At 37.2% G+C, this 14,216-nt stretch overlaps 1 protein-coding gene across 7 annotated transcripts in view; it reads right to left on the bottom strand.

Moving 5' to 3' along the window:
* The window catches only part of PCCA (propionyl-CoA carboxylase subunit alpha), a 448,216-nt gene that overhangs the window by 369,611 nt on the left and 64,389 nt on the right, over window positions 1-14,216 (bottom strand). For all 7 annotated transcript variants that reach the window (XM_032151213.2, XM_032151217.2, XM_058438035.1 and 4 more), the window contains one exon: window positions 13,251-13,304. In XM_032151213.2, the coding sequence (XP_032007104.1) occupies window positions 13,251-13,304 (54 nt within the window). The remainder of the gene's footprint in view (window positions 1-13,250; window positions 13,305-14,216) is intronic.

The following is a 14,216-nucleotide window of genomic DNA, read 5'->3' as shown; positions in this document are numbered from 1 at the left end:
CAAGAATCAGAAGCTATATTCTATTTTAAGATTCAATAGAATGTCAACCTGTAAAACACTGGTCTTTCAACCTGGTGGTTTTGGCCAAAATTAAAATAACAAAACAAAAATCCCAACAACAATAAAAACCCTCAGTTTACAATGGCTTAAAATAATTTTAAAAAGGCTTATTTCACACAATGAAAAGAAACCTTTTCTTGAAAGGTCCCCTCACTTGCCAGGAATCAAACTGGACCAGGAGCCTCCCATAAACTGGTCATTGGTAAGGAAGAGAATGAATCCTGGTCAGGATTTCACTAGTCAGGATTTACCACTGAGACTCACAGGGAAGCGATGGTCACCTAAGGTGACGCTAACAACTGGGCAGAAAGAGTGGACAGCAGCATCAACAGCATCTACTACGTTGTCACATTTCAAAAGGGGGTTCAGGAGTCACCTAGGTAAAACTTGAATATTTTCCCCCAATACTAGCATAAGAAACAGCTAATAAATCTCTTTGGTTCTTTTAGCCTCAGCTGGAGTGCTTGGAACCTGACCCATGCACACATGGAATACTCCAGAATTCATTCCACGAGCTGTTCAAAAAAGGCCAAAAAAGGAAACTGCTCCCATGCCATTTCCTCCTTCCAAGGGTAGTTGCCTTCCTATTTCTGTCTAATTGTGGCTGCTCTCTGGTACCCACAGGTATTATGTAGCTTTTTCTATTTTGTCCAGAATTTATAATTGGGATGTGTGGAGAGTTTGGTTTGATATATAAATATTCTTGGTTACAGCCTAATTTATCTTAGACCCAGTAAAACTCTGACATCTTGTATACTGTTAATGACTGGAGCAATCTTAAACCTCATCCTTCTATGGGAATGAGCCTCTCTTACTCACGATGGTTATATGTGGAACTGAAGAATGAACATTAGAATCTCTCAGGTTGAGATTCAACTGCTGAATAAGGCGGCATATGTGTTGAACTGGATTGTTAAAGTAAGGAAGTTCTGAGAGAGAAAAGAGGGAGTCAGTGGTGAGGGAGGAGGTCACACCAAGATGGCCTCAGCAGGATTAGTAATACATGGAAGTAAATGAAAGGTGGTGTGGACAAAGTATTTTTAAGAGTTCATTATCTAGCCAGTTGTGGTGGCGGGCGCCCATAATCCTAGCTACTCAGGAGGTTGAGGCAGGAGAATGGCGTGAACCCAGGAGGCAGAGCTTGCAGAGAGCCGAGATCGCGCCACTGCACTCCAGCCTGGGCAACAGAGTGAGACTCCATCTCAAAAAAAAAAAAAAAAGAGTTCGTTATCTACAGCTGTGTTTTATTAGTGGTGCTAGGTATAACACATTTAATGGACTAAGCTATTAATAAACAGACAGCCTGGATCTTATACTCTGTAATATTTTTTCCCCTTGGAAAAAAAGAAAATCCCAAGGGGGAAAAAAATCTTTGCTCATTTGGGTATTCATCTTACCATTCATCCCTGTTGTCTTTTGTCTTGAGTATGTGTCATGTATTATGAATGAGGTCCTACAGTTAGAGACCTAAATTCTGTTATGTTCCTCTCAAGAGTATTTGTTTCGCTTGAACCAGGGAGGTGGAGGTTGCAGTGAGCCAACATTGTGCCACTGCACTCCAGCCTGGGTCACAGAGCAAAAATCTGTCTTAAAAAAAAAAAAAAGTGTTTTTGTTTTTCGTTTGCTTTGGGAGGCAATTAACTCATCCAGACTCTCCTAACTGATCTACATATTCAGCGCAATCACAATCAAAATCCCAACAGGCTTTTGGAGAAATTAACAAGCTGATTCTAAAATCTATATGTACATGAAGTGTGTGCAAGCATATGAAATCTATATGTAACATGAAATAGCTAAAGCAATGTTGAAAGGGAGCAACACATCATCACTGGCCATCAGAGAAATGCAAATCAAAACCACAATGAGATTCCATCTCACACCACTTAGAATGGTGATCATTAAAAAGTCAGGAAACAACAGGTGCTGGAGAGGATGTGGAGAAACAGGAACACTTTTACACTGTTGGTGGGACTGTAAACTAGTTCAACCATTGTGGAAGACAGTGTGGCGATTCCTCAACGATCTAGAACTAGAAATACCATCTGACCCAGCCATCCCATTACTGGGTATATACCCAAAGGATTATAAATCATGCTGCTATAAAGACACATGCACACGTTTATTGCGGCACTATTCACAATAGCAAAGACCTGGAACCAACCCAAATGTCCATCAGTGATAGACTGGATTAAGAAAATGTGGCACATATATACCATGGAATACTATGCAGCCATAAAAAAGGATGAGTTCATGTCCTTTGCAGGGACATGGATGAAGCTGGAAACCATCATTCAGAGCAAACTATCGCAAGGACAGAAAACCAAACACCACATGTTCTCACTCATAGGTGGAAACTGAACAATGAGAACACTTGGACACAGGATGGGGAACAGCACACACCGGGGCCTGTCATGCAGTGGGGGCATGGGGGAGGGAAAGCATTAGGAGATATACCTGTTGTAAATGATGAGTTATTGGATACAGCACTCCAACACAGCACATGTATACATATGTAACAAACCTGCACGTTGTGCACATGTACCCTAGAACTTAAAATATAATAAAAAAAAAAAGAAAAAGAAAGAGAGCAACAAAGTTGGAGAAATTAACACTCTTGATATCTAAACTTAGAAAGCCAATCAAGACAACATCAAGATAGTGTGCTAATGAGATAAAGACAAACTAGCTCAATGGAACAGAACAGATGGTCCGGAAAAAATACTTGCACATGTATGTCCCATTACTTTTTCTACAAGGGTGTCAAGGCAATTCAAAGAGGAAGGGATAACCTCTTCAAGAGATTGTATAGCAAACTGAATAGCCACATGCAAAAAAGATTAATTTAGACCCTACTTCACACCACATATAAAAATTAACTCAAAATTGATCAGAGATCTAAAACTATAAAATATTAAAAATACAAAACAAGAAAGCCTCAGTGACCTTGAGTTTGGCAAGAAATTACATACATCTATTTTTTTAATAATTTATTATTTTGAGACACATTCTTCTTTTGTTGCCCAGGCTGGACTGCAGTAACACTCCACAGCTCACTGCAGCCTCAAACTCCCAGGCTCAAGTGATCCTCCCACCTCAGCCTCCCAAGCAGCTAGGACTACAGCTGCATGCCACCAAGCCCATCTAATTTTTGTTACTTTTTGTAGAGATGGGGTTTCACTATGTTGCCCAGGCTGGTCTGGAACTCCTGGACTCAAGAGATCCACCTACCTCAGTCTCCCAAAGTGCTGGAATTACAGGTGTGAGCCACCGGGCCTGACCCATATTTTTAAGACTCAAAAGGTTCAAACTATAAAAGAAAAAAAATCAATAACCTGGACTTCAACAAGACTAAAAGTTGTTGCTCTTCAAAAGATACTGCTGAGTAAATGAAAACAGAACCACATCATGGGAGAAAATATTTGCAATGATATGTACCAGACAAAAGACTTTTCCTAGAATAAAGAACCCTAATATTTCTAAACAAGACAAGCAACTCAATTTAAAAATGGACAAAAGACTTCTCAAACACATCGACAAAGATATAAAGCAAATGAGCTCAACATTATTAATCATCAGACAATTGCAAACAAAACCACAATAAGACATCACTACACAGTATAACAGTTAAATTTAAAGGGTGGTAAGAATGTGGAGCAAATAGTACACTCATACACTGTTGGCGGAAATGTAAAATGTACCAACGAGTTTGCAGATTCTAAGAAGATAAAACATACAAATGATCTAGCCATTCCACTCCTAGGCATTTACCAAAAAAAAATTGAAAGCATATGCCCACATAACTACTTGTTCATAGCACCTTTAGTTATAGTTAAAAACTGGAAACAACTCACATGTCCACCAAGAGATGAATGGCTACTAAAAATATGGTGGTAAACCCATACAATGGAATAAAAAGGAATGAACTCAGCAATAAAAAGGAATGCAGGCTAGGCACGGGGGCTCACACCTGTAATCCCAGCACTTCGGGAGGCTGAGGCAGGCGGCTCACTTGAGGCCAGGAGTTCGAAACCAGCCTGGCCAACATGACAAAACCCCGTCTCTACTAAAAATACAAAAATTAGCTGGGCATGGTGGTGCACACCTGTAATCCCAGCTACTTGGGAACTGAGGCACGAGAATCACTTGAGCCCAGGAGGCGGAGGTTGTGCCACTGCACTCCAGCCTGGGCAACAGAGGGGAAACTGTCTCCAAAACAAAACAAACAAACAAACAAAAAAAAAACAGAGAATGAAGTACTGATACAATTACATGGATCAATTTCAAAATAATTTTGCTGAGCGAAAAAAAATCCAAAAAACAGCATAACTTGTGTTATTCCACCTATATAAAATTCTAGTAAATGCAAAATAATCTATGATGAGAAAACAGATCAGTAGTTGCCTAAGGGGGAGGAGGAAGGCTGGGAAGTGGCAGAAAGAGCCAGCGAAGGAGCACCAGGAAGTCTTTGGAGTTGAAGGTTACATTCTTTAATCTGATTGTGATTATGATTTCATGAGTGTACACATGTAAGTGTACAATTAATTTCTTATATACGTGCACTTTATTGAATAGCAATTGTATTTCAATAAGGCTTTCTTGGAAAAGCTGTAAACGAATAATGAACTCTGGTTTATTTTTTTATTGTACTTATTTACTTATTTATTTTTTTGAGACAGGGTCTTGCTCTGTCACCCAGGCTGGATCCATAGCTCGCCACAGCCTCAAACTTCTGGCCTCAAGTGATCCTCCTATCTCGGCCTCCCAAAGTGATGGGATTATAGGTGTAAGATACCACACCCAGCCTGAACTCTGCTTTAAAAATTGCATGCTGAAGTGTATACGAGTGAATTGTACTATTATCTACAACTTAAGTTGACGTGCAAAATGAAAATGAGGTCGACTGATAGATGAGTAGAGGAAAACACAAATGGATAAATGTGTTAAAAACAAATAAGAAAATGTTAATTATAGAATCTACTGGCATTTGTAGTACAATTCTTCAAACTTTTCTGTATTTCTTAAATTTTTCATTAAAGAAAATGTTAGGGGAAAAACTATTAATAAATGTCCATGGCTGATAGGCCCAATACTCCCACAAGTCTGTGCAATAGGTCTCTGGCATTAACACTATACTAACAAGCATAAACATATTGGTTAGGAAGATACTGTCAAATTAAACCTCTTAAACTTATGTAAAGCTACATTACAAATATCCAATCAGTCAACTAATTACCCAGAGCTTGCATTAAGGAAAGGCATGATTTGGTGGTTATTAAAAACAATAAAACAATGGGAATGAGAAATGGTACAGCCACTATGGAAAACAGTATGGCAGATCCTCAAAAAGTTAAATATAGAATTACCATAGGACCCAGCAATTCCTCTCCTAGCTATATACTAAAAAGAAGCAAAGGCAGGGACCCAAACAGATACTTATATACCAGTGTTCATAGCAGCATTATTCACAACAGCCAAAAGGTACAAACAGCCCAAATGTCCATCAACAGGTGATGAAGAAACAAAATGTGGTATATCCACAGAGTAGACTATTATTCAGTCTTAAAGAGGAAGGAACTGGATGAACCTTGAAAATATTATGCTGAGTGAAATAAGCCAGACATGAAAGAACAAATCTTATATGATTCCACTTATGTGAGGTACCTAGAATAGGTAAACTCACAGAGACAGAACCAGGGGCTAGGAGTAGGTGGGAAATGGGGAATTAGTGTTTAATAGGTACAGTTTCAGTTTGGGGTGATTATAAAGTTCTGGAGCTGATGATTGCAAAACATTGTGAATAAAATTAAAGCCACTGAGCCACACTCTTAAAATTGGGGAAAGGGTAAATTTTATGTTATGTCTGCTTTACCACAATAAAAATACATATGTAATTTTAAAATACAACATTTTCTGAATGGACCAAAAGAAAATGAGTCTTAATTTCAACTGAATGATATTTGGATCTGTGAAAGTTGATTATATGAATTGGGTCATTCTTGTATACCCAACTACATAAGAGTCAAGGAGTCAGGGGAAAAAAGCACTCAGGGCACATAGCACAGGCTCCAAGAACTGAACTGTCCAGAGGCACAGTTGCTGAAACAGCCTGCTGCAACCCTAAGACCAACTTTACCCAGTAACCACTGAAACAACCTGCTATCACTCTAAGACTAGTTTTTAACCACCACTGTCACTCTCCTATCCGAGCCTGCCAGCTCCCAAAGCTTTTCAAGTACCAATGAACTTTCTTTCAAAATAATCAGTAACATTTTTTTTCTATCTAATAAAACCTTCAACCTTCTCTTTGTACTGAAGACCCCATGTGTATGTCTCAAATTCCAATTCTGTGATTCTCAAATAAAATATTTAATCTAGAGATTTGTCTCTATATTTTAAATCTGACAGATCATTTTAAAGAAATGTCCTAACTCACCTCAACATGTTTATAACAAAATTATAACACTTTCCCTTAGAATTTGTAATACATGCAGATGAAATACATATAACAACTGTAACATAGAGGATAGTGATGGGAAGAGAAGGAGGATGGACTATATGATTGCAAAATTTCTACATTTTACTTGAAATGGTATCATATTAGCTCTAACTAGACTATGAAATGTTAGGATGGATATTGCAATCCTAGAAAAAACACTGAAAAATAGATAGATCCAATAGACAAATTTTAATGGAATTTCAAAAACTATTAAAATAATCCAAGTCAGAAAAGGAAAACAGAAGGGAAAAAAGGGGAGACTGATAGAAAACAAATAATAAAATGCTAGACATAAATCCAACCACCTTGATCATTTATTAAATGTTAATGGATTTTACTGACATTGCATAGTAGTGATGGTTACATAACTCTGTGACTATACTAAAAATCACTCAATTGTATACTTTTAAAGGGTGAGCATGATGACACATGAATTAAATCTCAATAAAGCTGCTATTTAAGAAAATACACTAAGGCAAACTAAAGAAGAAAAAACTTAATAGTCTAAATACTACAATTTAAAAATAGAGACCATCAGAATTATTTCAAAAGCATGACACAACTACATCCTGGCTACAAGAAACACACAGTATTTTCAACATAAAATCACGGATGGAGAAATACATATCATGCCAATAGTAAGAACAAAACACAATCTTCAGAGGCCGACATTAAACCTGTCCAAGATCACACAGCTACTAAGTGGCAAAGAAAGAATTTGCCTGTCATTCCGACTCCAGAATGAGCTAATAGATGCACAGGGCAGTAAGGAGAGAGCGTAATAGGAAAACTAGAACATCACATTTCAACCTGTTTTAACCTGAAGCAAAGAGAAAAAAATCCCAGCCTCATCAAATCCCAGACTTTTCCTATTGAAACCACTCCCCAAAATCCCACAAGCCCTAAAAGTATCTGACCTATAGTCTACATCCTTAAAAGACTCCCTAACTGTACAGGGAGAGTTTTCCTTTTTCAGGCATTCACCTTAGAGCATTTGGTATTCCACACTGCATTCAAAATCTTCAAATATTCTAAAAGCTGAACTTAAGCCAACATATAGGAAAGGAAACGTTCTCAAACATTTCAAAAGATGTTCTGTCATAATAAGGGTTTTATAAAGTTGCATTCATTAGTTCTTATCAATTCTTTTGAACATCACATATGTACAAGTCACAATTAGAAAAATATTATAAAATTATTGTGAAAAGGAAAAAGGAGTCACAGAAATTTCTCCTCCAAATCCAGGGAGACTTCATTAGTTCCACTTAAGAATATCAACGAGTGGTAAAAGGCACCAACATCTCTATGCTGCAGCTCTGGCACTCAGTTAACCGAGCAAAGCTCACTCAGTTAACCTTACTTAGTAAGTTAGCAAATCCAAGTGAGGATTTGCCTTCACTGGCATCCAAGTTACAAGATGAGAAAAACAAAAGAAACAACTCTATTTTTTAGATCTCTATGATGATACACCAATGGGGAAGAGGGGAAGGGAGCAGAAAGAGAGAAGCCTCCACCAACAGCAAGAACAGATGCCAGCTAAAGCTATTGATTAAAAACAAATACCACTAACAGCCCAGCCCAGTTCCAATGCATCTGAGAGTCAGTCTGGAACATATACTAAACAAGGGATCCATACTCTAATTTACCAGCTATGTGACACTGGGCAAGGCATTTAACCTTTCAGAGATTGTTCTCTCTTCCATAAAAGCAAGAATAAAAATAAGAATACATCATAGGTTGTCATAAAGATTAAATAACTTATCTGCAGGTAGGTATTCCATATTTATTTTTAAAAGCCTAGGGACCACTGTTTTCTTATATAAGAAAAGTTCTATGCCACTTCTTTTCATATAAAAAAGGTAAGTCCTACTTAAGCAACTAAGAGTATCTTACATAACAAATCGATAGCAAACTTCTAGCACACGCAGACAGACAGACAGACAGACAGACACACAGACACACACACACACACACACACACACACACACACACACACACACACATACAGACACACATGCTCCAGAAGGTAACAGTGGTGACCTCTAAAGACTTAAATTGGGGTTTTGTTTCGAAGGTTCAAAGATGGAAAAAAATCCTAATTTTCAATGTTTTCATGTGCTTAAATTTCTTAGGATTTTACATTCTCAAAAATTAAAAATTTTAATATACTAAAATCAAAGGTCTGTGTCCAAAATGGAAAATATAATAATGTTAATAAGAAAATTTATGTCATTAAAATGATGTCTACACAAAATATACTACAGTAACAATTCTCAACCCTTCTTAAGCTGCGATATATGAAGATAATGTATTTCCATGAGCTATGCAGATTATAGCCCACACAGTGAAAATAAGTTATAAACAACCACGGGCTTGCAAGGTCTAAGTCTCTCCTATTTTTTCCTACTCAAATAAAAAAAAAAAGTCTAAATATGAATGAGTAGAGTATCATATGGATCATTTTTAATCCACTTTAAACTATTTTATAAACAAAAAAATTGTTAAACAAAGTCACTGGCAAACTTGCTAACTTCAGAATTTTAGTGTTAGTTACAAAGTGCTTACAACACACTTTAAACTATAACACACCATGGACTGCAGCCTTATAACTGAGGACCAATGACCCTGCAGGGAAGCCATCATTCTCCACATTTTACTTTTGACCACTTTCTAAATTTTGCTATTATGAAACACCTTACCATGAACATTTTCTCAAGTATATCTTTGTAAGTGAGATTCTTAAGGGTGGAACTGCTAAATTAAAGAACATATAGATGTTTTAAATTTTGATATATACTAGCAAATTTCTGGGGGCGGGGGGAGGTCTGAAACAGTTTACACTTCCAGGAACAAAACTATGTGACCCTTGCCCACACTGGATGCCACAGCTATTTAAAAGGTTTTTGGTTAACCCAGTGGCTATTTTAAAAATTACCTCTCATTTTACAGTAGTTATATTTCTTATCTTGCTAAAAACTCAAGAAAGAAAGAAGATAAAAGAGCACAATCGCCAAACCTCACACGCTCAGCACAGTTCCCTCCTATGCTTTCAACGCTGAGCATCCTGACGGAACTCACTATCCATCTACATATACGTGTATCTTTCAAGTACACAAACAGAATCCAAACACAAAACACAAATTCTAACATATGTTCCTCTTGAAACTAATTACTATAACTTATAATGCTATGTTACCTGAAATGACAAGGTATGATAATATGATTAAAACAACATAGAAAAACCAGAAAGAAAACACAGAATACTAGGAAATATCTTCAAGCCAACATCCCACTTTTCCAGAGAAGGTAGTTTCACGTTTCGAAGCTCTTTGTAAACTCTGTTAAGATGTCTTTGCCTCATCCTAACAATCCTCATAGTCTCCCATGGATGGTCCTTTAATGCTTATAATAAAAGAAGCCTGCAGGGAAAATACAGAATAGAAAACAGCTTGGAAATAAAATCTGTTGGCTCAGCACATTAAAATTATTTAAAATCACTATTCTTATGAGGATTATGTGTAGCTTTGTTTTTTCTATGAACTATTTAAGCAATAACAAAAAGACATGATCTTTTTTTTTTTCTTTTTTAGATAGAGTCTCGCTCTGTTGCCTAGGCTGGAGTAAAGTAGCATGATCTCAGCTCACTGCAACCTCCACCTCCCGGGCTCAAACGATTCTCCTGCCTCAGCCACCCAAGTAGCTGGGATCACAGGCTCGTGCCACTGTACCTGGCCAATTTTTGTATTTTTCGTAGAGACGGGGTTTCGCCATGTTGTCCAGGCTGGTCTTGAACTCCTGACCTCAAGTGATCTGCTCACCTCAGCCTCCCAAAGTGCAGGGATTAGAGGCATGAGCCACCGCGCCCGACCCACATGATCTTTTTCAAGTCATGGACAGCAGGGACTGTATAAAATCCAATCCCACTTCACGTAAACTCGGCACAAAAAATTATCAGCCTTATAAAGTTTGGTGTGTTTTTACATTGGGGGAATTTGGCCTATTGTACACTTTCTAAAGCAAATACATAGCATTTATGAAAAAAATCAAAAAATCATTTTAGTCCGAGATATTAAGTAAAAACAATGTATCAGATAAAGCACAAATCATTTTTCCAAAAACAAAAACATTCCAATCAAATTGAAACAAAAAGCCCAAGGAAATAAATTATTTCTCAACAGAAGGATCTAGAACCCTTTCCCCACAGAGGCTGCATGTGAAATGTGCCTTCAAGGGCAGGCAGTAGTTAGACACGGCGGGTGGGAGGCCAGGCACGCCCACCCAGAGAGAGTGAGGAAAGCACTGAGGGCAGAGCCAGCCACGCATGGGAGCAGCGCACAGTCAGGCTGGGTGGAGGCACAGCACTGATAAAAGGGAAATGGGGAAATAGGTTTGGAAAGAAAATTCATGTGAAAGAAAGGAGGAGGTTGTATATTCTACAGGTTTTTCTCTAATGTAGAACCCTAGATGGAAATCATCCTTCTTACTTTCATTTACAAAGATATTGATCTTATCTCACAGTATTTTCTTCCCTGAAGTGAAGTTATTTGTGGATCAACTTATTTTCCGTAACATGACTATGAGCACCCAGTGCGCAGGAACCAGACTGGATTCATTTTTATTAATATATCCTTCTCAAAGGCCTTAAACAGACTCTAAAGAAGCATTTTTTGGCCAGGCACAGTGGCACACCTGTAATCCCAGTACTTTGGGAAGCCGAGGTGGGCGGATCACGAGGTTAGGAGTTCGAGACCAGCCCGACTAAAATGGTGAAACCCCGTCTCTACTAAAAATACAAAAATTAGCCAGGTGTGATGGTGTGTGCCTGTAATCCCAGCTACTCAGGAGGCTGAGGCAGAATAGCTTGAACCTGGGAGACAGAGGTTGCAGTGAGCCGAGATCATGCCACTGCACTCCAGCCTGGGTGACAGAGCAAGGCTATGTCTCAAAAAAAAAAGCAGCATTTTTTTAATAACTGAAAAAATGCACAAACTGTATATAATATTATATATATATAAAAAATAAATAAATGTATTAACTGTATAGGAATAAATGTATAATACTGGCACCACATCACTTATCCTACTCATATAATTTGGATTTGGATATTCATCTATAGCAGGAGTTCCCAAACTTTTTCTATGAAGGACCACAGAAAAAGTATTTTAGGCTTGATAGGCCAAATGGTCTCTGTCACAACTACTCAACTCTGCTGTCACAGGACAAAAGCAGCATAGACAATGTGTAAATGAAAGAGCATGGCTGTGTTTCAATAAAATTTTATTTACAAAAACAGGCAGCAGGCTGCATTTGTCCTGTAGACTGTAGTGTGCCAACCTCTCATCTATACAGACTTAAATGTAATACATTACATTATATATATACAAACATACACATCTAAATTTAAGTATTATATTCAAATAGTTTTTATAATAACAGAATCTTGGTCAAAATTCCAAGGAAGATAAAAAATAAAAAGGGATATAAACAAAAAAACGTAGACACGCTGCATAAAACCTGGGAAACTGGAACCTCTGGATGCGTACATGTAATTTGCCCTCTCAGGATTTTAGGCCTTAGTTTTGGACCCATAAAGCAAGGTGGTTAAAATAGACAATTCTGTGATCTTAATAATCGTTTCAAGTTAAAGTTAAAGATTTTAAGTGGAAATTCCATCTAGAAAATAACAACATTCACAAATAATTTCCAATCCGTGGAAGAACAGAATACGAGTACAGTTATGCTCCACAGAATATTTCAATGAGGCACCACACGTATGACAGTGGTTCCATAGATTCTAATACTGTATTTTTAACTGTATCTTCTCTGTTTACATGTTTAGATACACAAATATCTACCAGTATATTACAACAGCCTACAGGATCCAGTACAGCAACATGTATAGGTTTGTAGCCTAGGAGCAATAGGCTATAACACACTTAGCCTGAGTGTGTACGAGACTCTACCACGTAGATATGTGTAAGCAGGCTCTGTGATGTTCGCACAAGGATGAACTCGCCTAATGATGCATTTCTCAGAATGTATTCACGTTGTTAAGCAACACATGACTGTATGCCACAGAAACAAATATAACATATTAGAATAAATTAAGATAGTACCTGGCATAATTGGTCTAATAACAAACATATGTACAAACATTAATCAAAATCATATTCTAGTCCTAAAAAATAAGGTTTCAGTACCATCTTGAATGAAGTTATAAATATACCTGGAAAAATCAATTTAATAACAAACATACGTTAATTCATCTAGCTGGAAGGGGACATTTAGATCATTAAAAACAACTTCACTCAAAATAGAGGCATTGGTAAGATGTGATATTAAATGCCACAAAATAATTAAATCACTACAATAACTCACTAAACTCTCTAACATATTTACAGTTAAAAATCTGAAGTTTTTAACTTTAATTCAAATACCATGCAGTATATAATAAACCAGGTATCATTCATTCAGTGTAATGGTGATTTTCTAAACTTTTCTATTTTTATAATTACTCTTCAAATAAACATTGAGTTTCAGAATAAAACCACTTCACTTTTCACAAACAATTTTCAAAGAATTGCTGGGTTAATTAAAATTCTATAATCCATCACTACCCACGTTTACAAAAGCTATGCTACCACACTGCTTTCTGAAATAGAAATGAACAGTTTCTGGTTCATTACCAACTTACCAAACATCTGGCAAATTCTTTGTTTTCTGAAAGGAATCCATAACCTGGATGTACCTTAGAAATGAAAGCAAAAAGCACTTTCAATTTTATCATATTGCAAAAGCTTTATAAGCAAAATGTACAGCGTATTTATGTATTAATATTTACTGCTCAAGAGCCCTTGAATAAGTACACTTCTCTTATACACTGATCAGTTCTAACTCACATTTCTAGGATCAGAATCAAATTCCAAGAAACTGCCTCTTGTATTTACTTTCTCCACACTCCCTTTGTCCTAATTGATTCATTTTCCACACATTACCCTTGTTCTAACCATAATGGGGAGTATATGCCCACACAGCTTCCTGCCCACTGCCATTTGTCTACACTATTCAACAAAACTCTCTCTCTTTTTCCTGAGGCTAACTTTGTCCACAATTCTGGAGAATTTCACAATGGCTGGTGTGTCAAAGAATTATGTAAAAGGAACCTTGGCAAGATGGATGAAAAACTCTAAATTCTCCTTTCTTTACAGTACTCACGAACTGGTAATTTCCAAAACCCAGACTACTAGGACAGCTAACACATTTTATTCCTGACAGCATTAATAATACTCAGCAACTACCAACAAGCCCTTTCTATCAAACTGAACTAAAATGGAGGTGTGGTTTTACTTTTATTTTGTGCTCTGAATTTTTTTTCTTCTAATGTCTACTCTTCTTTCCTTCCTCACCCCAAACTCTGCCATTCACAACTACTTTATACTATCCTCACCCACAAGCCACATTGCTACAATCTACCAGCCTGATCCAGTCAAGTAATTTTTGGCTCTCCCACACTGGCCAAACATAAATTTAGCCACTTCAGTAACAGCCAGTGTTGAACATACTTCTAGTAAAATAATTCTGCTAAAAAGAAAGTCAAATTTCTGAAGGAACCAGTATCATAATCCAGAAATAGCTACCTATCAGCAACTTTTAAATGCTG

Source organism: Hylobates moloch, unplaced genomic scaffold (assembly GCF_009828535.3).
Source record: "Hylobates moloch isolate HMO894 unplaced genomic scaffold, HMol_V3 SCAFFOLD_4, whole genome shotgun sequence".
NCBI lineage: Eukaryota > Metazoa > Chordata > Mammalia > Primates > Hylobatidae > Hylobates > Hylobates moloch.
Note: the sequence above shows the minus strand (reverse complement) of the source record. Positions and strands in the feature narration are given on the sequence as shown.